The sequence below is a fragment of the Tupaia chinensis genome, unplaced genomic scaffold, assembly GCF_000334495.1.
Source record: "Tupaia chinensis unplaced genomic scaffold, TupChi_1.0 Scaffold000132_1, whole genome shotgun sequence".
Taxonomy (NCBI): domain Eukaryota; kingdom Metazoa; phylum Chordata; class Mammalia; order Scandentia; family Tupaiidae; genus Tupaia; species Tupaia belangeri.
Genome location: NW_006159601.1, coordinates 4,296,350 through 4,323,330, shown reverse-complemented (window position 1 = coordinate 4,323,330; position 26,981 = coordinate 4,296,350). Strand labels below are relative to the sequence as shown.

Here is a 26,981-nt window from a genome sequence, read left to right as displayed (position 1 = left end):
GGGACGGCTCCGTGGCCTCCGCCGTCCAAGCGCGGCACGGGGCGCCCCGGCCTGGCACCCGGGGGCGCTCGGGAGGAAGGGAAGGGCCTGCTCCTTCAGACGCCCCGAGCAGGTCGCACCTCACAGGCTGGTGTTCTTAGCGCTGGGGCAAATAGCTGGGCTTAGGCCTGCCCCGGGTTGTTGGTGACTCGCCCGAACATCGACTCCGCGAGCTGTGGAGACGCCGGTGGCGCGTGTCGAACCCGGCCAAGGGCTGCCCACGGAGCTGGAGTCCGCACCGTGTGGCCTGGAAGATGAGTAGGATTTTCCCAGGCAGAAGGGAAACCCGGCAGAGGGGGGCTTCCCTCCCTGGTGTAGCGGTTTCCGGTTTCCCAAAAAAAAACGAGTACAGTATGAATGTGAATCATCTGATGGCGCCCAAGTTTATTCTTGTTCCTGTGTTACCGATGAAGAAACAGGGTGATCTGAATCCACATATATATCAGCTGTGTGACCTTGGGATGTGAACTGTCATTTTGCTCATATGCGAAAGGGAGATAGTTAATAGGATTTGTTTCATGTATCAGTAGTTGCGGGAATCAGCATCAGTCAGTGCATTAAAAGGGATTGGCACAATGCCTGACACCCAGTAAGAACTCGGTCATTGTAACTGTTCTGTTATTGTGACGACCTACCTAGCTATCCTCCTGCCATGGTCCTGGCCCCCCAATCCAGCTCACTGCATTTCACCCAGTTCAGTTAGGCCTTTTGCCAGTGCCTAATACAGGGTGTTATTAGATGCTGAGAACAGTATATAGATGGAAAAGACGTGGTCCTTGCCTTGAGGCCATAGTACAGGATGGTGGGATGTGGTAATGTCAGAAGGAAGTTATGGTTCGGCTGGATCTTAAGAAAGACATGGCGTCTGATTGAAAATTGCCAGTGTAATAGGGGCTTTTGAGGTGGGCAGTGTAAGCTGAGTGGAGAAAGTAAGAGGCGATGGAGCTTAGCAACTGGAGCTGGGTGGCAGTTTCAGAAGCTGGGGTCTAGTGGGGTCTGTCATGAGAAGCTGTTGACAGGAAGCTGCTTGGGGTAGAGACACTCAGTCCTTGCTGAACATTGGAATCACCTGGAGAGCTTGGAGGGCAACTGAGGCCTGATTAGTTGTTCTGAGTTGTGGCCCACTTCTTCGGGGATTCTGATGTGTAGACAAGATGAAGAAAAGGAACCTTAAACCATAAGCTATAAATTCATCTCTCATCTCACATGTGAAATTTTTTGAGTGATTTTTGCTATTGGGCACATGCACTCACCAGAGAGAAAAAGAGAAACAGGAAGCAAGAAATATCACCCCCTAGGGGAGATAGCCATGCCACAGTCCCTTCCCCTCCATTCTCCTCTTGGAATATTGGGCATGCATGCCCACGCACCTGGCATGAGTTTTAAGCCACAGGTTAGGTTTGGTGGTTGGCTATGTGAGAGTCTAGTGATGCAACCATTATGCCATCTGCTTGTCCCTACTTGTAATTTTTTAAAAATTATTTTATTTAACTTTATTTATTTTAATTTGACCAGAGAGGGACAACACGAGAGGGAGAGAAAGGGAAATTAAGCTGCCAGGTCTGAGACTCGAACCATGGTCAGCCATGTGGGAGTCCAGTGCCCTTAACCACATGTCACCTGCCGGCCCTGCCAGTTTTTAAAATAATTTTTTATTTTATTTAAAAAAATGTGTTGTAGGGCACATCTACTCACCAGAGAATGAGAGAGAGAGCAAGCCATCAGGTCTGGGACTCTAACTGCAGTTGGCCATGTGGGAGTTCAGTGTCCCAACTACCATGCCACCTGTTGGCCCTTATTTGTAAATTTTTTAAAAAATTTTCTTAAATACTTCTTTATTTTATTATTCATTCGTTGTATTTTAATTTGACCAGAGAGAAACAGAGAGAAAGAGGGAAAGTGAGAAAGCAAGATACCAGATCTGGGACTCGAACTGTGGTTGGCCATGTGGGAATGTCCAGTGCCTTAACTACCACGCCACCTGCTGGTCCCCCCATTTGTAAATGTTTTAACAGAAAAAAAAAAAAAGCATAACCCTATTATCATTTATACTACCATATATTACCATATAGTAAAATTGTTTAAGACTAAGGTAATATGAAAAGATCTAATATAGTACATAATAGGTGCTCAATAAATATAACTAGATTCTGAGTTCATTCTTATTTGGGGGCAATACATCTGAGAATCTGGTTTAAAATTTAGAGTTTCAAATAATATTTTTGTGTTTAATTTCAGAGTGTTGATAGAAGTGTGTACCATTCTTCTCTGCCCCTCACTTGAGTTAAAAAGCCCGGCTTTAGGGACCAGCACTTGGAATAGTGGCTAAGGAGCTGGACTCCCACATGGCCCACCATGGTTTAAGTCCTGACCTGGCAGCTTGAAAATGTGTGTATGTCCAAAATCCCAGGAGGAGAATGGAGGAGAAGGGACTACAGTGTGACCATCCCCTCTTGAGAGGTGGTTTCTCACTTTTCCTCTCACTGCCTCTTTTCTGTTTCTCTGAGGAGCACACATATCCTGTGGCAGAAACCTTTTAAAAAAGGCCGGCAGGTGGCATGGTTGGAGCACTGAACTCTCACATATCCAGTCGCAGTTCAAGTTCTGAATTTAGTGGCTTGCTTTCTCACTTTTTCTTTTCTTTCTCTGGTCAAATTAATAATAATAATAATAGTAATAAATAAAACAAAATAAAAATTATTTAAAATAAAAAAATACCCCGGCACTAAAGTATTTAGAATAAAACTTGAAAAGTTTGTGTGTGTTGGGACTGGCAAGTGGCGTGGTGGTTATGGCCCTGGATACTCCCACATGGCCAACCATGGTTCGAGTCACAGACCTGGTGGCTTGCTTTCTCTCACGTTACCCCCCTCTCTCTTCCCTCTTCTCTCTTCTCTCTTTTCTCTCTCTCTCTGTCTATCTGGTCAAATTAAAATAAATGAATGAATGAATAAATGAAATTGAATAAAAAATTTTTAAAAAAAAGAAAATTTTGTGTGTGTGTGTGCGTGCGTGTGCACTCTTATTTTGTTTCTAGATATACCTGCTATTAATGTAACCTATCCTTGAGGGTCACTGACGGGTCATTCATGAGCAAAAGAGGGAAAAAATTGAAGGGGAATGGGAAATGAAAGAAATAGAAGAGAAAGTGTGGGGGGGAAACAGCCAAAAACCTCACAAAAACAAACTTAAGGTGTGTGTTAAAGGGCCTGGTATCCTGTCCTCTCTCTGACTGGCTGGTTTTCTCAGCTCCTCCCAGGGCTGAAGGCAGTGAGATAAGAAGCCTTCTGCTATTGCTAGGGACATGCAAATACCTCTTCACCCACATAGCTCAGTTAGGCTGTCCTAGGTGAGTAATAAACAGCTGTAGATTGGGATTGACTATGGCTTGGGTGTGTTTAACTTAAGTGGTGATAATGGAAATTTAGAGTTTATATTCGGAGAAAGTCCTAATACCGTCTTTCATCTTTCTTTTCTGCAGATGGCAGGATTTCCATAGAATATCTAGCATGAGTCCACATCTCAGCCTCTTATCCAGCTTCAGCAGTCTCAGCCCCACCAGCTGGAGAATAAATGGGATTTGCATGAATTCCAAACCGAACTGCAATTTAAACTGAAGTGTTAATATCCTTTTCTTCTGGTTGTTATTGACAGGTACTAATTAACCTCAAATAGTACATGTCAGTGTGTCTTAGGGATGCATTTTAAGCAGTGCTGTTAACTGCTGGGGAACAAAATTATTTTGTGAAAATGGAATAACTTTAAATGAATTTATTTCAATTCTGTAGTGTCATTTTTTTATAATGTGAAAAAACATGTCCAGACTTCTTAGTTTTGTACATTTCAAGTATTTTAATTGAAAGGGAGAATATTTGTAAATGCAGTTATAGTTCAATATTTTAATTGACAGGATGCTAATATTTCTATTTTATTGAAGTAATTTTATAGATTTCTCAGTGCATATTTTTTCCACATTTGAATTATCTGAAGTTGTGCTGCATGTTTTAGTTGCTGCAATTTAATCTTAGCATATTTTCTTTTTTTTTTCTTTTTTCTTTCTTTTTTTGGAGAGTTTTTGTTACAGGGTGCGTGCACTCGCCAGAGACAGAGGGAAGGTGTGGAGGCTAGCCACCAAGGTCTAGGACTCAAACCGTGATTGGCCATGTGAGAGTCTAGCACCTTAGCCACCATGCTACCTGCTGGTCCCATGCTTGTGAATTTTTAAGTTCACTGTTTTTTGTTTGTTTGTTTTAGGCCTTTGCCACAGGATGTGTGCACTCACCAGAGAGAGAGAAAGTGAGAAATCACCCCACTCTGGGAGGGAAGCCACACTGCAATCCCTTCTTCTCCATTCTTTTCTCAGAATTTTGTTCATATACTCACATGCCCATGGTGTGATTTTCAAGCCATTGGTCTGGAACTTGAACCACAGTCTGGAACTTGAACCACGGAATGTGGGAATCTAGTGCCTTAACTACCAGACCACCTGTGGGCCCCAAATTCACTTATTTATTTACTTTTCTGAGAGGTTTTTGCTATAGGGCGTGTGCGCTCACCAGAAAGACAGAGAGAGACAGAGAGACAGAAAGCGAGAAATCACCCCCCAATGGGGATGGCCACGCCGCAACCCCTTCTCCTCCATTCTCCTCTCGCGATCTTGGGCACACACGGACACGCATCTGGCGTGAGTTTAAGCCACCAACCAGGTCCAGGGCTCGAACTGCGGTCGACTACATGGGAGTGCAGCGACATAGCTTATGCTAACTGCTGGTCCCCAAATTCACTTATTTTTAAGAGGTATATTCAAATATTCTTGACTCCTTTTGTAAGCAAATTTACTTTGCTAGGTTTAAGGGACAATTCAAAGTAATTGGTGATTTGTCCTTTTTAAAAAAAGTTTTTTGGGACCAGCAGTTAGCGTAATGGCTCTGTCGCTGGACTCCCATGTAGTCGACCGCAGTTCTTGTCCCGGACCTGGTGGCTTAAAACTCACGCCGGGCCCGTGTGCGTATGTGCCCAAGATCCTGAGAGGAGAATGGAGGAGAAGGGATTGCGGCGTGGCCATCCCCCCTGGGGGCTGATTTCTCGCTTTCTGTCTCTCTGTCTCTCTCTGTCTGTCTGGCAAGTGCATGCGCCCTATAGTGAAAATCTCTCCAAAAAAAAAAAAGTTTTTTATTTTATTTATTTATTTCTTCCATGAGAAAGAAACAGTGAGACAGGCACCCCAGTGAGGTCTCCATATAGTACTTCACCCCCAGTCTCACCTGGCTCAGATCATGGGCATGTGCATGCACTGACATGCTCAGGGAGGTCCTGGGACTTGAACCCAGGACCTTTCCCTTGTGAGTCCAGCTGTGCCACCACCTGACCCCCCAAAAAAAATTTTGAGAGGTTTTTGTTAATAGGGCACGTGCGCTTGCCAGAGAGACAGACAGAAAGCTAGAAATCAGCCCCCCCTGGGGGGGATGGCCACGCCACAGTCCCTTCTCCCCCATTCTTCTCTCAGGATCTTGGACATGCACGCACACACGCCTGGTGTGTGTTTAAGCCACTGGGTTCAGGACTCAAACCGTGGTTGGCTACATGGGAGTTCAGCAACATAGCCATTATGCCAACTGCTGGTCCCTCCAAAAAAATTTTAATGTGCTTTATCTTTAAATCAGTCACAAAATGCCTAACTGATAAAGTTAGCAATTAGAAGAATCAAACCATCCTTTTTGAGAAAGAGTTTACTTTCCCAAATCTAATGGAATGCTCGATATGACTGTCATTTTTTATTAGGTCATTAGGAAAGTTGTATTTTTCTATGTTTTCTATACAAAAATGCATCATGACTTTCCCAATGACCTAATAGTTAGCAGAAAAGTATGGATATTGATTCATCCTTTGCAGTTGTTTATGAGTACCTTTATTTTTTATTTATTTATTGAGAGTTTTTTTTTTTTTAAGAATTATTCCATTTAACTTTATTTATTTATTTAATTTTGCTAGAGAGGGACAGAATGAGAAAGAGAGAGAAAGTGAGAAAGCAAGTCACTAGGTTCGGGACTCGAACCATGGTCGGCCATGTGAGAGTCCAACGCCCCTAGCCACCACACTACCTGCCTGCCCCTATTGCGAGATTTTTGCTATGGGGCACGTGCACTTGCTGGAGAGAACAGAAAGGCAGAAAGCAAGAAGTCACCCCCCAAAGGGGATGGCCATTCTGCAGTCTCTTCATTCTCCTCTTGGGATTTTAGGCACGTGTGCACATGTACCCATCGTGAGTTTCAAACCGCTGGGTCCGGGACTTGAACCTCAGTCGACTATGTGGGAGTCCAGCAATGTAACCATTATGCCATCTGCTGCTCCCCTGTGAGGACTCTTTTTAAAAAATGTCATTAAAATTTTCCTTGCTCTATGCATTTTTTATTCTTAACTGATTGGAATGATTATCTTCAGTTCCTCAGAAAATTAAATGTCGTCAGAAGACCGAGAAGCTCAGGAAGATGAATTGCTGGCCCTGGCGAGTATTTATGATGGAGATGAATTTAGAAAAGCAGAATCTGTCCAAGGTGGAGAAACCAGGATCTATTTGGATTTGCCACAAAATTTCAAGATATTTGTGAGCGGTTAGTTAATATTCTCTTCAGCAGATATTTATTTCTTAAATAAAGATTATTGTCTTTATTCTCTGAAATAAAATGATTTCTTAGTGTACCTTAAACTATTTATCGCCTTGTGTTTATAGGCATTAGTGATAGATGGCAATATAGATTTAATGCATGTGTCTGTTTTAAATGAAAATTAGAATGGAGGAGAAACAGTTTTCTATGATTCTGTTTAACTACTGAATTGGGATATTACCCTACATAGTTCATGTCCTAGTCTTCTAACTAGCTCTTTATCAGACTTGAGTCATTGGCTGTTAAGTAGGGATAATCAAAGAGAAAAATGAAAATATGTGGAAAACTTAAAACTCCCATGATGGTTGTTAATACTGTCTGGTTTCCAGAATCATCTCAACTACCATAAACGTGGCACATGCTATTACTCTGTGACCTTTTGATTCAGAAAAAAACAAAACAAAACAAAAAAAAACTGCTGCTTTTGATACAAATGTTCACAGAAGACCTTCATGCACACTTCCTCAAAATGTTTCTACTGTAAAGGCATTGAGTAAGGAAAGTTAAGTGCGATAATTTAAGGGGGACTTCTTGTGGGAGTGTGGTGAGCTGTATCTTGCCCTGGAGCCTGAGATCACTGTGTTGGCACAGATTTTTCCAGCTGTGATTCATGGGCAGTTGGCACATGCTGATCTAAGTAGGTCATGGCTGTTTGGTAGAAATAGATATCCTTTTCTAGATTGTGTCTTTAATCGTTTACTGTAAACCAAAAATAAAACATTGTGTATTGCTTAGTCGTTAGTGTTAGGAATTATACTCTGAAGCATATACAAGAATACCTTGTATATCTCAAGTATATATTTTAGGGTGCTTAGGTTTCTTAAGGGCTTACAAGATTTTTTTTAAGGAGGTGGCTATGAAGTGACTATTAGGGAATAATGGAAAGTGCTTTGGAGGAGGGTTTTTATCCCCTTAACTAAAGCATTAAGTCTGTCTTGAGCACTGCTCAACAGTAATGGACACTCAAGTGTTGACCAACTGATCCTTTCTAATCTTTGTTTTTGGTTCAGGCAATTCAAATGAGTGTCTCCAGAATAGTGGCTTTGAATACACCATTTGCTTTCTGCCTCCACTTGTGCTGAACTTTGAACTGCCACCTGATTATCCATCTTCCTCCCCACCTTCATTCACACTTAGTGGCAAATGGCTGTCACCAACTCAGGTTAGACCCGAAACTTAATTTCTCCTATCCATTTTTAGAAACTTACAAAATCATCTTTAATTGAAGACTACCTTGATGATCTTGGATTCAGTGCATGAAGAACAAATAGCTTTGATTTTGTAATTTTTTCCCCTTGCCTTCATGAATCTTAATGTTAATGAATTGAAATGTTGGTGTTTTAAAAAGGAATGGCAGTAATTAAAACAATTAATCATGAGTCGCAGTAGGGGTAATTTTTAATCAAGGATATTGTTTATTTTCTTGTCTTGCTATTTTCCCATTTAATTTGTATTGTAATGGAGACTATAAAGCCCTCCTGATTTTCCTTAGATATTGGAGTTATTTTTTTTTTCCTTAGCTTCTTATCCATTCCTTAAGTGAAAGATTTCATTGTAATTAGGATTAAAATTTGAGTTAATGCATATAGGGAAATTTCCTGAGCAACTTTAAGTGATTTTTAAAAAATCTATACATTAATAACATAATTACTGACCAGTGTCACATAGACATAAGTGTACACAAATAGTAATGTGTACCATTTCTGTAGATTAAGGTTTAAGGCCTTATAAAAGCACTAGTTCCTCTGGGTTACATTGGGTTGTCAGAAAAGTCATGACATATTTTTCTATGCAAAAACACGTCATGACTTTTCCAACAATCCTTCTTGATTGAGACATAAATATGACTTGAAGTGAATATAAAACCTTCTGGGATAGGTAATGGATCAATAGCAGCTACTTTCCTAGAAGTCATGATGAAGATTGATAGGCTGACGTATATTAAGACAAGAGCTGTCAGAGTTGCTGGCCTCCAGGATCAGCTCTTCAGTTTCTCCCTCTTAATCGTCCCCACCCACCAGTCTAATCTTTTAGATGAGAATGCTTTTTAGAAAATTGAGCTTATGGTTTAAAAACAAAATTAAACTTTTTAAAAAAGGATAATACATGTAGAATAAAAAGGAATATTGTTTTATATATCTGTGCCAAAGGCAATGGATATACAGTTGGTTATTGGCTCAGGAATGTCAAGACTGTCTGACATTTAGATAACTGATAGTTGACTGGATTATTTAGATGTTTATAGTCCCTTTTCTCAGAGAGCTCTGCTTTACATGTCCATGCATGTGTGTGCGTGCATATGCAGAGTAACCGAATATATGGTAGTATTGAGTTGTCGGGAAAGTCATAGCCTTTATTTATTTATTTACTTCGAGGTTTTTGCCTTATGGTGTGTGTACTTGCCAGAGAGAGACAGACAGACATGGTGAGAGAGAAAGTAAGAAATCACCTCCCAGAAGATATAGTTAGGATATCCCTTCTCCTTTTTTTTTTTTGTTAGAGATTTTTGCTATAGGGCACGTGCGCTCGCCAGAAAGACAGAGAGAGACAGAGAGACAGAAAGCGAGAAATCACCCCCCCGGGGGGGGGGGGCCACACCACAATCCCTTCTCCTCCATTCTCCTCCTTCTCCTCCATTTTCCTCTCAAGATCTTGGGCACGCACGCACGCACACGCGCCTGGCGTGAGTTTAAGCCACCAGGTCTGGGACTCAAACCATGGTCGACTACATGGGAGTCCAGCAACATAGCCATTATGCCAACTGCTGGTCCCCCTTCTCCATTTTTTCATCCTCCTCCTGGAATCTTGAGCACACACTCACATGCTCCCAGTATGATTTTCAAGTTACTGGGTTCAGTCCTTGAACCACAATTGGTCATGTGGGAGTCCAGCAACATGACTGCCACACTGTCTTCTGGTCCCAGTTGTATTTTTTTTTTTTAAGAGATTTTTGACAGACCAGCAGGTGGAATCATGGTTAAGGTGCTAGACTCCCACAGGGCCGACCACGATTCAAATCCCAGACCTGGCAGCTTGCTTTCTTACTTTCCTTCTCTTTCTCTGTCTCTCTCTGATGAGTGCATCTGCCCTGTAGCAAAATAAAAGCTAATAATAATAATAAATAAAATTAAATAAATAATTTTAATAAGAGATTTTTGCCATAGGCTACGTATGCTCACTGGAGACAAGAGAGAGATAAGGAGGGAGAAAGTGAGAAACCACCCCCAAGGGTAATGGCCAATGTTCCTTCTTTATTCTCCTCTTGGAATTTTGGGTATGCATGCACATGTTTCTGGTGTGGTTTTCAAGCCTCAGGGTCCAGGACTTGAACTGTGGTTGGCCACGTGGGATGCCAGTGCCCTAACCTCTACACCATCTGCTGGCCCCCGTTACGTATATTTTTCTTTAAAAAAAAGTCATGACTTTTCCAGCAACCCAGTAGTTTCAGATTCAGCCAAACAGTATATACTTAATGCTGGCTTTAAATGAAAGGGGTGTGGGGGAGGAGGGTTCATTATTATATTATTATTAAAATAATTTTAATGCTATCTTATATTACTATTTTATAGATAAAATTATAGTAGGAGTATTTATCAGATATATTTTTATGCATATAATTGATATTTTAATTGGGCTCTTATGTTTCTTCTTGGTTCAGTTCTTGTTCTTGCTACACCCTGATTCCTTGGCATCATGAATCTCACCTCTTGATGTGAAATTGATCTATGGACCTGTCATTCACTGAACTAGGGTGGACAGATATGAAATAAAGTGTGTTTAATTTTCTAGTATTTTCCATTACTCCTCCCCCAGTTTATATAACACACAAAGCCTCTGTCATCTTTATCTCTTCCTCCCCCCTTCACATTATATGCATCCCAGCTGCCTCTTTTGAGAAGAAAAAGAGGATGAAAGAAAGTGGCTTTTTCATTGGATCTGGTGACTCACAGACCAGTCAGAGCTTCTCTTTTAGTACTTATTACATTTTACAGATTTTAGCAGGTTTCTCAAAGCATGGTTGATCTTACAGCATATTCATGCAAGTGTGAAAAAGCATCAGTTGTCCAATCTTAACTTGTCAATACGTATTTAAGTTAGTCCATGTGCATGATTTAGTCAACAGTATTACACAAAACAAGGAACAGAAAATACAGTTTTTCACTTGTTATTTAAATTTACAAAATTTGTTTGCCATCTGGAAGGTTTATTTTTGGAAAAGCTGCTCATAATGCCTGAGCTCTACTTATAAACACTTTACATTTCTAATGTAAAATCCTCTTGTATTTGCTTTTCAGATTGAACAGACCCCTTTTAAAGAGGAAAAGCTGAAATAGTGTAACTTGGTTGCTTGGCTTAGGAAGTGTGAGCTACAAAATAGTACTAATTTCTTACCGGAGAAGAATATTGGCACTGTTTTGGAGCATAGTTTATCATAGCAGTGAAAGACAGTGTTAGGAAACGGAAGAACCTATCTCATAAGTGAAAGATTCCAAGGGAAATGAGGAGTTGAGTTGGCAGCTTACCATCTTTCTGAATTCACCAGCATCCTCATGTGTTTTCTCCTAGCTATCTGCTCTGTGCAAGCACTTAGACAACCTCTGGGAAGAACATCGTGGCAGCGTGGTCCTGTTTGCCTGGATGCAGTTTCTTAAGGAAGAGACCCTAACATACCTGAATATCGTCTCTCCTTTTGAACTCAAGATGGGTTCTCAGAAAAAAGTGCAGAGAAGGACAGCTCAGGCCTCTGCCAACACAGAGCTTGATTTGGGGGGAGCTGCTGGATCTGATGTAGACCAAGAGGAAGTTGTGGACGAGAGAGCTGTGCAGGATGTGGAGTCATTGTCGAGTCTGATCCAGGAAATCTTGGACTTCGATCAAGCTCAGCAGATAAAGTGCTTTAATAGTAAATTGTTCCTGTGCAATATCTGTTTCTCCGAGAAGCTGGGTAGTGAATGCATGTACTTCTTGGAGTGCAGGCATGTGTACTGTAAAGCCTGTCTGAAGGACTACTTTGAAATCCAGATCAGAGATGGCCAGGTGCAATGCCTCAACTGCCCAGAACCAAAGTGCCCTTCTGTGGCCACACCCGGCCAGGTAAGTGTTTCCTCTGTTTATGGTTGCCTCCTGATTCTCTTTCACAAAGGGAGACATCTCAAGGATTTTCTTGATAGAGCTCATAGGGCAGTATATGACCTTGAAGCTAGCCTACAAGGTGCTTCTCTGTTTCCATTAAGAATGTTGTAATCGGGACCAGCAGTTGGCATAATGGCTATGTCACTGGACTCCCATGTAGTTGACTGCAGTTTGAGTCCTGGACCTGGTGGTTTAAACTCCTGCTGGGCACATGTGCATGCATGCCCAAGATTGTGAGAGGAGAATGAAGGAGAAGGGATTGCGGCGATCCCCCCCGGGGGGTGATTTCTCACTTTCTGTCTCTCTGTCTCTCTCTGTCTTTCTGGCGAGCGCACATGCCCTGTAGCAAAAACCTCTGAATATAAAGAATGCTGTGGTCTGGGAGCCAGCAGGTGGTATAATGGCACTAGACTCCCACGTGGCCTACCATAGTTCAAGTCTTGGACCCAGTGGCTTGCTTTCTCACTTTCTCTCTATCTGATCAAACTGGAAAATAATAATAAAGATAAATAAAATAATTATTTTTAAAAAATAATGCTGTGGTCTTACTCTACCAGTACCAGTTAAGCAAATGCAAATGTAGGCCTTGGAAGGGGTGTTTCTGGGCAAGGATAAGTGTTAGAAAAAAATTATGAGGGGGGACCAGCAGTTAGCATAATGGCTATGTCGCTGGACTCCCATGTAGTTGACCGCAGTTTGGGTCCTAGACCTGGTGGCTTAAAATTCACACTGGGTGCGTGTGTGCACGTGCCCAAGATCCCGAGAGGAGAATGGAGGAGAAGGGGTTGCGGCGTGGCCATTCGCCGTGGGGGCTGATTTCTCGCTTTCTGTCTCTCTGTCTCTGTCTGGCGAGCGCATGCGCCCTATAGCAAAAACTTGTAAAAAAAAAAAAAAATCCCCAGGATGGAAAGAAGCAAGAGTGAAATGCCACATGACTGCTTTTGACTGGATCTGTAATTTGACCAAAACAGATGGACTTTTGCATCCTCTATCTCTAGGCACCAGAAGTACCATATGAATGGGCTTTTCTGGCCAATGCTGGCCTCTACTGGTGTGGAGGCAGAGGAAATCAGGAAGCCATTGGCAAATGCCCTTTCTGGTAAGCACACATGCCCTATAGCAAAAAACCGCTCCAAAAAAAAATTATGAAATAATTATGATATTTACTGTGTGTATCTGCTAGGAGCCCATCAAACCTGGGGAATCACTAGCCTATTTTTGTGTAAGTTTGGGATCTGAAGGAGACATCCTTTGGACTGATAACACTAAATCACAACCAGACTTTAGCATAAGTATAGCCTACTCTTTTTTTTTTTAAGAATTATTTCATTTTGGGACTGGCAATTGGCGTAATGGCTATGTTGCTGGACTCCCCTGGAGCTAACCACGGTTTGAGTCCCAAACCCAGTGGCTTAAACTCACACCAGGCGCGTGGGCATGCGTTGCCAAAATCCTGAGAGGAGACTGGAGGAGAAGGGGTTGTGGTGTGGCCATCCCCCTCTGAGAGGTGATTTCTCGCTTTCTGTCTCTCTCTCTGGTAAGCACACGCACCCTATAGCAAAAACCTCTCCAAAAAAAAAAAAGAATTATTTAATTTTATTTATCATTATTATTTTTAAAATTTGCTACAGGGCACATGCACTCACCAGAGAAAGAGAGAGAGGTGGGAAGAGAGGAAGCTAGCCACTAGGTCCAGGACTTGAACTGTGGTCACCTGTATGGGAGTCCAGTGCTTTAACCACCATGCCACCTACTGGCCCTGTCTTTTTTTGTTTTTTTGTAAATCAACTTAATGAGCCCTACCTTCACTTACAATCAACTGAACCCATTTAATTTCTTTAGTTTGCTTAGCTTTGACAAATGTGTAAACCCACGTAACCACTGTTTCAATCAAGTTATAAACTATTGGAGCTGGTGCCATGCCTTGGCAGTTAAGGGAGCTGGATCCCACATGGCTGACTGTGTAGTTCGAATCTAAACTCCAGCGGTTTGGAAAGCATGCTGGATGTATGTGCATGTATGCCCCAAAGCCCAGCAAGGTGGAGAAATGGAAGAGAAGGCATTGTTAGCCATTATGCTAACAGCTGGTCCCTCATAATGCTCCATAGGTGGTGCTTTTTCCCTCTTCCCCCTGTCTCTCTCTGGTGAACACTTATGTCCTCTGGCAAATTAAAACAAACAAACAAACCCAGTCATGTCATACTTGGTTTGATTTTGAATTGAGATAAATCTTCTAATTTATATGACCATATGGTTTATACCAACATCCTAAGACTCTCCTCAGGAACAGAACTGGCTGGGAAATCATCAGACCTTTGGTGTTTTGTATTTCCCTCCAGGTCAAAGAGCTGGTGGAAGCTGAGCTGTTTGCCCGTTATGACCGCCTCCTCCTGCAGTCCACCTTGGACCTGATGGCAGATGTGGTGTACTGCCCCCGCCCATGCTGCCAGCTGCCTGTGATGCAGGAGCCTGGCTGCACCATGGGCATTTGCTCCAGCTGCAATTTTGCCTTCTGTACATTGTGCAGATTGACTTACCATGGGGTCTCTCCATGTAAGGTGACTGCAGGTATGTTGTAAATATACCACCCTACCCTCCACCCCATACCCCACACCTGAAAGGCTTATGACTTCAGTTCTTCAGTTCACTAGTATTTATTCAACAGATACTTCTTTTTTTTTTTTTTTTTTTTTAATTTTACTTGTTTATCATTTTCCCTGAATTTGATCAGAGAGAGAAAGAGAGAGTGAGAAAGAAGCCACCAGATCCAGGATTTGAACTGTGGTTGGCCATGTGGGAATCCAGTGCGCTAACCACCATACAACCTGCCAGCCCCTCAACAGATATTTCTTTTGTTTGTTTGTTTGTTTGTTTGTTTGTTTTGAGAGGTTTTTGCTATAGGGTGCGTGTGCTGGTCAGAAAGACAGAGAGAGACAGGGAGACAGAAAGCGAGAAATTACCCCCAGCAGGGATAGCCATGCCACAATCCCTCCTCCTCCATTCTCCTCTTGGGATCTTGGGCATGCACGCACACGCACCTGGCGTGAGTTAAAGCTGCCAGGTCCAGGACTCGAACCATGGTCGACTACATGGGAGTCCAGCGATATAGCCATTACTCTAACTGCTGGACCCCTCAAAAGATATTTATATGTCAGTTGCTGTTCTAGGTTGTAGGGATATACCAGTGACTGAAAGAGACAAATCTCTGCTCTCAGGGAACTTATATTCTAGTAGGTAGACAGGCAAACACGATAAATAACAATAAACTGGTAAGGGCAAATAGGATGGATAATTTACCAAAGTATAATGTAAGCCTTCACTTTAGATGTCTGTAACCTTATCATTGAGAGATTGTAGTACATTCCAGTGTTTCATAGTATTTGGGGAAGAAATAGTAGATAGGCTTGGGGCTTCAGCAAAATTCAGAGAGTCAGTCTCTCTTTTCCCCCTCTCTCCCTCCCTCCCTTTCCTCTTCCTTCCTCACTTTCTCCCTTCCCTCCCCCTCTCTTGCTCTCTCCCTTCCTCCCTCTCTCCCTCCTTCTAAATGTGCATGTCTGTGTGTGTATTTGTATTATATACATATAGTACACATCCTCTGCCAATTAAAAAAGGAAACAAAACATTGTTGAGAGAGGCCTATAATTATGTTGAAAACTAAGGTAATAGAATTGTGAACAAAAGCCTTTTCCTGGGGCTGGCAGGTGGTGTGGTAATTAAGGCACTGGACACTCCCACATGGCTGACCATGGTTCAGGTCCTGGACCTGGTGGCTTGCTTTCTCACTTTCTCTCTCTCTCTCTGTCTCTCTGGTCAAATTTAAAATAATAATTTTTTAAAATTCTTTTTCTAAAGAATTATTTTATTTAACTTTTTTTTTTTTTAAATTTAATTTGACCAGAGAGGGACAGAGAAAGAGGGAAAGTGAGAAAGCAAGCCGCCAGGTCCAGGACTTGAACTGCGGTGGACCATGTGGGTGTCCAGCACCCTTAAATACCATGCCATCTGCCAGCCCTGAGTTTGCTAACTTGTTTTCTGTTGTAGCCAATTTGTTGCCCAAGTTACATGAAAAATAAAACCTTTGGGACTGTTCACCTGTTCCATTTGAGTTAAGTGACAGAGATATACAAACCAAGTTGAAGATTATCAAGGGAAAAAGTTGACAGGGGGACTTAGAGCACCTGAAACAAAGCATAGTACTGGTAAGACTGAGGGTGGTGAATTTTATTCTCTGATTTTTTAAAATACGAAATGAAGGGGGCCAGCAGGTGACTTAGTGGTAACATCGTTGGACTTGCACATGGCTGACTGCAGTTTGAGTCCCACGCCTGGCATGTTTGCATGTATGCCCAAGATCCTGGGAGAAGAATGGGAAGGGATTGTGGCACGGTCATCCCTCCTGGGGGGTGATTTTTTACTTTCGCTGTCATGGTCTTTCTCTTTTTCCAAGCGCACTTAACCTAAGGCAAAAACCTCTTAAAAAAATTTAAAAAGAGGGACCAGCAGTTAGCATAATGGCTATGTTGCTGGACTCCCACATAGTAGACTACAGTTCGAGTCCCAGACCCGGTGGCTTAAAACTCATGCCAGGTGCATGTGCATGCGTGCCCGAGATCCCAAGAGGAGAATGGAGGAGAAGGGATTGTGGCGTGGTCATCTCCCCTGGGGGGTGATTTCTCGCTTCCTGTCTTTCTGTCTCTCTCTGTCTGTCTGGCGAGCACACGTGCCCTATAGCAAAAACTTCTCAAAAAAAAAAAAAAAAAAAAAAGTAAAAAAGAGCATGAAATGGAATAGTCTTTGCCTTTAAGTCAAGGGTACCTTTGTTCTTTGGTAGGTCTTGTCATTATCAAATGGTGAATGATGCTAACTTAGTTGGAAATCATTGTCTGTTTCAATCTTTGAAACTTTTAGAGAGGTCAGCCATTAACTGCATACTATTAGTTGCATAAATATATTGACATTAAGAAATCAAAATAAGGGGCTAGCAGCTGGCATGGTAATTGGGGCACTAGACTCTCACATGGCCAACTGCAATTCAACTCCTGGATCTAGCAGCTTGTTTTCTCACTTTCCCTTTCTCTTTGAGGTGCACACAAGCCCTATAGCATATTATGATGATAATAATAATAAAATTAAATACTTATTTTTTTAAAAAGAAATCAAAATAAAAGGAAACAAATAATCTATTATTTACCACCTCTAGCAAATCCAACTTTTCCACTTGGAATCTTTTCCATTATCTGTAATTTGTACATTTGTGATTTTTACCTAGTTATAAGTATACTTTTTTCTGAATTCTGTAATGATACATGTTTTAATTGGGTTAAAGCCTTCCTAAGTTTTTAATAACTGAATATTATGTCATTAAATGGCTCTTCTAAATGTAATTATTTCCTTAGAAATTTATTGGGTTACAGCCATCCTAATTATAAGTTTTTAATAACTGAATATTATGTCATTAAATGGCTCTTCTAAATGTAATTATTTCCTTAGAAATTTAATTTATTTGCCATTGTCGTATGCGTCTCCATGCATATGTCTTTACTATGGATTATTTTCTTATAATAAAGTCCTAGGAATAGTCTTATTGCGTAGTCAAAGATTATGGCCATTTTTAATGATTTCTAGTCAGCTTTGCAAAGTTATATGAAAGTTAATTTTCCATTTCACTTTCTAGAGAAATTAATAGACTTACGAAATGAGTACCTGCAAGCTGATGAGACCAATAAAAGATTTTTGGAGCAGAGGTATGGTAAAAGGGTAATTCAGAAGGCACTGGAAGAGATGGAAAGCAAGGAGTGGCTAGAAAAGAACTCAAAGAGCTGCCCGTGTTGTGGAACTCCTATAGAGGTAAATGTTTTGGCACAAACTTGGTGGCAAACAGACAGTTGCCTTAAGAATCCTATGTTTTGACTTACTGTTACTATTTTTTAAAGAATTATTTTCTTTCACTTTATTTATTTTATTTTAATTTGACCAGATAGGGACAGAGTGAGAGAGAGAGAAAGATGGAAAGTGAGGAAGTAAGCCACCAGGTCTGGGACTCAAACTGCAGTGGGCCATGTAGGAATCCATCGCCCTTAACGACCATACCACCTGCTGGCCCCTGTTTTGACTTATTAAGAAAAACGCACTTTGATATTTATTAAACCTGTTTACTTGTTAGATGCAGATTTCACTGTTAAATATTCTTGACTATAAATACATGTAGACATCCCTTTTCAAAGTACTCTTACATAATAACAATTGTTCCCACATTATATCCACGTCAGAATTGAACAGGTTATGAGATGAGCATACTAGAACTACAGCTAAATCTTTTTTTTTTTTTTTTGAGAGGTTTTCTGCTATAGGGCACGTGCACTCGCCAGACAGACAGAGACAGAGAGACAAAGCGAGAAATCACCCCCCCAGGGGGCATGGCCATGCCACAATCCCCTCTCCGCCATTCTCCTCTCAGGATCTTGGGCATGCACGCACACATGCCCAGCGTGAGTTTAAACCACCAGATCCGGGAGTTGAACCATGGTCGACTGCGTGGGAGTCCAGCAACATAGCCATTATGCTAACTGCTGGTCCCAGAACTACAATTAACTCATAATTCATCCATGTGATTAAAAAGTTAGTAAAAGCTTCCCAGAGAACTGTTTATTCTGGAATGTAGTGTACCTGTTTAAGTGTTGCCATTTCCTTAATATATACTTAAATATATAAGTAACTAGAGAAAGTGTTTCTTGAAAAAAAAATTAAGTTTTTTTTTTTTTTTTTTAAGAGAGATTTTTGCTGTAGAGTGTCTGTGCTCACTGGAGAGGCAGAGAGAGAAAGTGAGACATCGCCCCCTAGTGGGGGATGGCCGTGCTGCAGTCCCTTCTCCAGTCTTCTCTCAAGATCTTGGGAACGCATGTACACATGCCCAGTGTGGGTTCTAAACTGCCAGGTCCAGGACTCAAACCACGGTTGACTGTGTGGAAGTCCAATGATGTAACCATTACGCCATCTGCTGGTCCCCTAAGTTTGTTTTAAAATCAAGATCTTTGTATTCCATTCTTCTATTTCAGTTCATTTTATCTGAACTAAACCTAATGATGATTCCCCAGTTATTCTGTTAAGGACAACAGCATTGCATTTGCCACTTCTGACCTTAGTCTGATGCTAGAGTGGATTATTTGATACCAAATGCTTACTTAGATTTATATAAACTATTTAAAACTGAAACTTTTTTTAATCATCTAAGGACACATGTCCTCTCCAGAGATGCAGCAAGAGAGAGAGGGGCTGGCAGGTGGCATGGTGGTTGAGGGTGCTGGATTCCCACATGGCTGACTGCGGTTCGAGTCCTGGACCTGGCGGCTTGCATTCTCAGTTTCCCTATCTCGCTCTGTCTCTGGTCAAATTAAAAAATAATAACAAATGGAATTAAATAAATAAATAATAAAAAGAAAGAGGACAGGAGAAACCACCTCTCAGTGGAACAAGGTCACACTGCAGTCACTTTTCTTTCTCCATTCTGCTAGCATGTACACCGTATGTTTTTTAAGCCACCAGAGCTGGGATTTGAACTGTGTTTGTCCATGTAGTATCTGGCACCCTTAACCATTAGGCTATGGGGCTAGCCCCTCAAACATGTTAAATCCAAACATTTTTATATTAATCTAACTAAATGTTCCAGTGATAACATGTGTTTTATTTATATCTACTACTTTTTTTTCTCTTTTTTTTTTTTTGAAGAGGTTTTTGCTATAGGGCGCGTGCACTCGCCAGACAGACAGAGACAGAAAGCGAGAAATCACCCCCCGGGGGATGGCCACGCCACGATCCCTTCTCCTTCATTCTCCTCTTGGGATCTTGGGCACTCATGTACACGTGCCCAGCGTGAGTTTAAGCCACCAGGTCCAGGACTTGAACCATGGTCGACTACGTGGAAGTCCAGTGACATAGCCATTACACTAACTGCTGGTCCCTCTACTATTTTTTTTTTTTAGAGAGATTTTTGCTATAGGATGTGTGTGCTCGCCAGAGAGACAGGGAGACAGAAAGTAAGAAATCACTCCCCAGGGGAGATGACCATGCCAATAATTCCTTCTCCTCCAGTCTCCTCTTGGGACCTTGGGCATGCGTGCACACATGTCCAATGTGAGTTTCAAGCCGCCGGGTCTGGGACTTGAACCACAGTTAACCATGTGGGAGTCTAGCACCTTAATTACTATGCCAGGTTCTGGTCCTTCTTTCTATTACTCTTTACCAGAAGAGATTTTGCTGTAGAAACATTTGTAAATATTTTCTGTGTTTTATTTATAATGCAAAATAATAAGCATTAAATAGTTTTCAGTATGTTACTAATGTATCTCAGTTCCTCATCAGGAAAAGGAAACAATTAGAAGAATCTTGAACTTTTTCGGCATGTGCGTTTTTCTTTTGCTATTTCAGCCTTGATATTTTTCTGTTTGGATCTTTCCCTCCAGAAACTAGATGGATGTAACAAGATGACATGTACCGGCTGTATGCAGTATTTCTGTTGGATTTGCATGGGTTCTCTCTCTAGAGCAAACCCTTACAAACATTTCACTGATCCTGCTTCTCCATGTTTTAACCGGTATGTATAAGCAGAACTCCTTAGGCTTGATGGCAATTTCTGGTCTTTAGTCACAGACCACTAATCGAGTGTTTTACTTAAGTACTTGGACTTTTTCTTTAAGAATTATTTAATTTAATTTATTATTATTATTATTTTCCAATTTGATCAGACAGAGAGAGAAAAAGGAAAGTGAGGGACCAACAGTTAGTGTAATGGCTATGTCGCAGGACTCCCATGTAGTCGACCACGGTTTGCGTACTGGACCCGGTGGCTTAAAACTCACGCCAGGCACGTGTGCGTGCCAAGATCCCAAGAGGAGAACGGAGGAGAAGGGATTTGCGGCATGGCCATCCTCCCTGGGGGGTTATTTCTCACTTTCTGTCTCTCTGTCTCTCTCTCTGTCTGGTGAGTGCACACGCCCTATAACAAAAACCTCTCCAAAAAAAGAAAAAGGAAAGTGAAGAAGCAAGCCACCAGGTCCAGGACTTGAACCATGGCCATGTGGGAGTCTGGCACCTTTAACCACCATGCCACCTGCCATCCCAGTATTTGGATTTTATTTAGAGAATTGTCTTACTTGTTTTCTTATATATATGAATTTTTATAATATTTTCTTGAAAATTAGGTTTATAATGAGAATATAAACACACACACACACACACACACACACATACACACTACCTGGAAATTTTTATTGTAGTTTTTATCAACTTTTTATAGTGAAAATTTTCAAACACACAGAAAAGTTGAAAGAATCAGACCATGAAGTGTGGGACACTTTCTACCTGAATTAACATTGATAATACTCTGCCATATTTGTTCTCGTTATTTCATTTTTTTGCCGAATTGTGTGAAGCCAAGTTGGAGTTAAAATAATGTTTCAACTCTAAATACTTCCACTGTGTCTTCTAAGATAAATTCTTCTACATAATGACTATATTTTAAAAAATTAATGATAATGACATACTATCATCTAATAAGTAAAACATATTTAAATCTCCCCAATTAACCCTAAAAATGTCCCTTAAAGCTATTTTATTGAATCAGGACCTAATCAGACTTACCATTGTATTTGGTCATCGCTTTAGTTTCATTTTCTTTTTCTTTTTTTTTTTTTTTTCAAATTTGCTAGAGGGTCATACACTCACCAGAAAGAGAGAAAGTGAGAAAGCATCCCCAGTGGGAGATAACCATGCCTCTATCCCTTCCCTATTTTTCCTTTTCAGAGTTTTGGCCTGCATGCACACATATCCAGCTTGTTTCTCAAGCCTCCAGATCTAGGACTTGAACTGCACACTCAGCCATGTGAGATCCAGTTGCCTCAACCATGATGTTACCAGGTAGCCCTCTTTAGTCTCTTAATACAGAAAAAATTTGGCCTATTTGTTTGTGTGTGTTGAGGAGAACATTGACTTTCTTTTGAAGAGTCCAGGCCATTTGTCCTATGTAATGTCTTATATTCTTGAATTTTGTTTCTCTGCAGTGTTTTTCCTTTTAAAGTTTACTTATTTATTTCTTCTATGAAAGAGAGGCAGACAGAGAGAGGCATCCCCAGCAGGGTCTTCACCTGCTCTCCACCTGCAGTCTCAGCCAGCCTGGATCATGGGCAATGCATGCTGTCCCCGACAGCAGGCCCAGGCTGGTCTTAGAGCACAAACCCACGTCCATTCCCAGGCAATCCAATGGTGTTACTACTACTGTGCCGCTGCCTCACCCCTCTCCATGATGGAGAACTTGTTTATTCTATTTGCTGTGAAGTGGAAGTGAAGTCTAAGCTGAAGTTTGATTAGATTTAGAATAACATTTTTGACAAAAATACTTCATGAGAGGGGAGGTAGGCATCATGTTGTATCAGGAAGCCTATAGCATCAGGGGTCCCTCTATTAAGTATGCTGCACTGCTTTCTCATTTGCCTCATTGTAAACCTAAGTTGTCCAGGGGCCAGCAGGTGGTGTGGTGGTTAAAGGTGTTGGACTCCCACATGGCTGAGCATGGTTTGAGTCCTGGACCTGGCAGCTCACTTTCTCTCTCTCTCTCTCTCTTTTTCTTTCTCTCTGTGTCTTGCTATGGTCAAATTAAAAAATAATAACAACAATAATGATAAAGAATTCTTTTAAAAAAAAGCTAAGTTGTTCAACTCTTTGTTATTAGTAAGTAATCTGCATTATGATTCCTTGGCACAATGCATATCCTGTTTTCCAAGTTTTCTAATTTCAGCATCAATCAATCATCTTTCTTAATAACTATCTCTATAATACCCACAACACAGTCATTGATATTATGAAACTATAAGAGAAATGGGAAAAACACAGTTGGATATTGCATGAATTTTAAGTAACACAAGGGAAGGAAGACAGATTATAACTGCAAAACATTCTACAAATAGAGGGTGCAAGGATCTGAAGATGAAGAGAATGGAGTGATTAGCATATGAAAGTTATTGTCCTTTCTGAGGGAGTTTATCCATTTCTTTTCATGAGAGAGAGAGAGAGATAGAAACACAGACAAGCATCTTCAACAGAGTTTCACACTGCAGTTCTTCCCCCTAGTCCTCTAGCCAGCTAGGATTACAGGTGCACATGCACCTGGAATATACAGATCAACCTGGGAACCGAAACCTGGTGTTCCACATGGCTTCCAGCATTGCAGAACATCGCTGCACTGCTGTACCACTGTGGCTGGATCAGAGTTGCAGTGTCTAGAAAGACTTGAGCTTCTTCTAGATTGCCTGCCTTCCTCAATCTACTCCACATGTTGTATACATTGAATATCAGTTTTGTGATACCTGACCCCCATTATTATTTATCTTTGTCCCTAGAGAGTTTGTCTGGATCCTACAAGCGTTGCTCTTAAAACTTGAGGGCAGCTTGTTTAGAGGGACACAGATTTCAGCCCTCCTCAATGGAGTGATTAAAAAGGAAAAAAAGATATTATCAGAGGATTATGTAAAATATTTTTGAGGGAAGAAAAAAATTACTCAGTTTTATCTAAGTGTATAAAAATGTACCTTATTTTATGCTTCCAGGTTGTTCCATGCGGTGGATGTTAATGGAGATGTTTGGGAAGATGAGATTGAAGACTAGTTAACTCCTTTTGCTCAAGATACGGAAGTGGCATGGTTTGCCCTAATCTTTTGTCAAGTACACAAAGTAATCTTGCAGGACATATGTAGGATACCATTCATTCATTCTTCCTGGCTAGAAGATATGGAAGGAGGTTTATATTTTCATTTGGTACTACTGATTAAGGCATATTCATACATTTTTTTCAATGTAATATAAATTGAGAAAAATATAAGCCAAAGGTTCAGAAAAATGAAAACTATAGAATAGTAGCTCTGAATAGCTAAAAATTAAATATTTATTTTTTTCCCCCAAGCTTTAGGAAAAGAGAGGGATCAGCATTTAAACTTTAAACTCTTGTCTCTGGGAAGCATCCCTCTAAGACATTCTGTTGGAGCCTCCTCAGTTCTTCTCCTTACAAATGGAGGAGATAGAAGCCTTATTAACATTGTACCAAGAGCCTGATCTCATTTACTGCACATTACTCCCATCCCTTCCAACCTAAATTTCTGCCAAGTCAGTTCTCTTTGTAGGGAGTCCTTTACTCTGTAACTGACTGGATGGTCCAGGGTTATTTTAATCTACTGCTTTTCAGAATAAAAAGTTATAATAATTTTAAAAATATCGTTTGATACCACAAATACTGTGGATCACTTGACATTTACTAGTGGTGTATATAATCCACTGATTTTGAGCCAAGTCTAGAATTTAATCATACTGGCCCAGAAGAATTGCAGCCCTTCTCAATTTTCCTGGGCAGTAGAGAGCCCAGATTCAAAACGACGTGCCCTTTCCACGCTACCTTTTGTCCACACTCTCCCTTTACCCTCAGCCAGCTTACTGCTGACACAGACAATCTCGGTTCCAGCAGCACGTGTGTGTATTTCCTCTGCCGGGATAGGAGAAAGCCTAACATATTCCTGAGATGAACAAGCAGAATGGTTTTTAGTTTTCTGCCTTTGACCCCGTCCATGCTACTGTAGTTCTAGTCCTAACTCAATTCTTTTTAAAGGTCTCCCCCAATGAGCTATGGGGATTTGACCGCCTATCCTTTTTTGCAACAGCAGTGATTGGGGTGATGATTTTGACTTGATACCTAGATTCTTGTTTCTGGTTTTGCTGGCTTTTTGAAAAGTTGTCTTTCCTTAGGGTTTGGTGAGAGGCTTGGTAGCAAATAAGATTTATTTGAAAAAGAGGACCGAAAAACATGACAGCAGCTTGTGAACATGTTCTTTTATCCTACCTTATGATTGAAAATTGAGGAATTTGAACTGTTGAGGTGTGTGTGCCCAAAGAGTCAGCAAGGACTGTGTTTCTGGACTGTTGATGAGGATGCTTAACTTAAAAATAAAAATAATTTAAGAAATCATCTTATAATTAACAGAGTTGCTGCTATTTGTTCTGTGGCCAAGGCAACTGATCACATCTGAAAGCTCTGTTTGGTGAATAGCATATTCCTAGAGTGAGAAGATAGAATAGCACCTCTTCTCTTACTAGATTATAAAGTTTTATGAAAGAAATGTGAGGTTTTTTTCTTTTCCCGTTTATGATTTTAAAAACTATAACACACATGTTTAGTCTCAAAGACTTGTTTGTTGGGAACCAGCAGTTAGCGTAATGACTCCCACGTAGTCGACTGCAGTTCGAGTCCCAGACCCGATGGCTTAAACTCACATCGGGCACGTGTGCATGCATGCCCAAGATCCCAAGAGGAGAACGGAGGAGAAGGGATTGCGGCGTGACCATCCCCCCTGGGGGGTGATTTCTCACTTTCTGTCTCTCTGCCTCTGTCTGTCTGGCGAGCGCACGCGCCCTATAGCAAAAACCTTTCCAAAAAAAAAAAGACTTGTTTGTTTACCTCAGGTACAAAGTATTCATTCCTCAATTTTAACAAAGATGATAGGGCTTATGAAGTCTTATTTTTCTTTTAATTTTTTCATTTTTTTTAAAAAATTCATGATAGACCATGTGCGGATATAAGAAGGCAGAGAGAGTGAGAGAGGCGCTTTTCACAGGGCTTGGTCACACCATGATCCCTTCTTTCCGTCCTCTAGTTGCCCAGGATCTTGAGCGTGGGTACATATGCCCACAGTATACTTTCAGGCCAGCTAGCCGGAGAACCTAACTGCACATGCCATGTGGCTTCCAGCTCTGTGGTCTACTACCCTCTCTCCATCTCTCTCTGGCAAGTGTATGCATCCTCTGAAAAAAAAAAAACTGAAACTACAGTACAGAGAGTTTGCACATACCCCATACCCAGTATCCCCTATTATTAACACCTTATATTAGTGTGGTACATTGGACATGCTAATGAATGTTATCGATAAATTATTGTGAACTAGAGTCTACACTTGATCCAGAGTTTCTTCATTTTTTTCCTAATATAATTTTTCTGTTCCAGTATTTTATCCAGGATGCCACATTATTACATTTTGTCATCATGTCTCCTTAGACTCCTCTTGGTTGTCACCCATCCATTTTTATTGTTAATCTTATATAAACATTTTTTAGGGTGAGCCCATGCATGGTAGTTAAGATGCTGGATGTCACATGGCTGACTACACAGTTCAAGTCCTGGACTAGCAGCTCAAGAAATGTGCTGGTACCTGTGCACGTGTGCCCAAAATCCCGAAAGTGGGGAGAGATGAGGAGAAAGGAATGTGGCATGACAATTCCCCATTAGGGGTGCTTTCCCTCTTTCTGTTACCCTATCTTTCTCCAGCACTCATACACTCTAGCAATTTTTTTTTTTTAATTCCTTTATAGAGGCCAGCAGGTGGAGTGATGGTTACAGGCCGATCACAGTTTGAGTCCCAGACCTGGCAGCTTCCTTTCTCACTCCCCCCCCCTTCCTTGCTCTGTCCCTCTGGTCAAATTTAAATAAATAAATAAATAAAACTATTCCTTTTTTAAAAAGTTATTATTTATTCAGTTTTACTTATTCATTCATTTATTTTAAATTTGACCAGAGAGACAGACAGAGAAAGAGAAGGAAAGTGAGAATGCAAGCCATCAAGTCTGGGACTCCAACAATCAGCGATGTGGGAGTGTCCAGTGCCTTAATCACTACACCACCTGCTGGTCCCCAGTAAAATAATTCTTTGAAAAAAATTAAAAAAAAAAAAAAAAAACATCTGGACTGGTCAGGAGCTGAAAAACTTTTTGCAGACTCTACCTAATCAGCAGGTTTTGCAAGTAGTGCAGTTTCTTTTGTTTCGTTTTGGGTTTTTTTGGTGTTTGTAACATATATTAATGAAAACACTTCCTCACCATCTTTAAATGACAGTGATTTGCATTTTCTAATCTGAAGCTTCTCTGACATCAGGACCTCACTGCTTCCAGCTCCCCAGGTTGCACTACTAACTCCCCTGGGCTCTTAAAGCATGTGTTCCTCGCATCCTCCTGTGTTGGAAGTCCTCGGGGCAACGTCAGGGGCTGAATCCTTACAGATGTTTGACTACTTTCAGTTTCACATTCGCTGGAGAGATTCTTATGAACTTGAGGGGTATG

The 26,981-nt window shown here is 41.1% G+C and overlaps 1 protein-coding gene across 4 annotated transcripts; it reads left to right on the top strand.

Annotated features, from left to right (window-relative positions):
- The first annotated feature begins 315 nt into the window (after nucleotides 1–315).
- Nucleotides 316–24,850, top strand: RNF14 (ring finger protein 14). 4 transcript variants are annotated; one of them, XM_014586402.2, is made up of 9 exons: nucleotides 316–459; nucleotides 3,521–3,663; nucleotides 6,468–6,650; nucleotides 7,715–7,866; nucleotides 11,271–11,798; nucleotides 14,177–14,405; nucleotides 17,512–17,684; nucleotides 20,297–20,427; nucleotides 23,435–24,850. In XM_014586402.2, exons 3-9 carry the CDS (start codon nucleotides 6,497–6,499, stop codon nucleotides 23,490–23,492), a joined length of 1,425 nt encoding a protein of 474 aa, XP_014441888.1. In that variant the 5' UTR covers nucleotides 316–459; nucleotides 3,521–3,663; nucleotides 6,468–6,496; the 3' UTR covers nucleotides 23,493–24,850. The 4 variants fall into 4 exon arrangements, with proteins under 4 accessions (XP_014441888.1, XP_006144856.1, XP_027626217.1 ...); XM_006144794.3 differs by having other exon boundaries at nucleotides 3,521–3,693; nucleotides 6,481–6,650; XM_027770416.1 differs by lacking the exon at nucleotides 316–459 and adding an exon at nucleotides 3,365–3,388 and having other exon boundaries at nucleotides 3,521–3,693; nucleotides 6,481–6,650.
- Nucleotides 24,851–26,981: the final 2,131 nt, after the last annotated feature.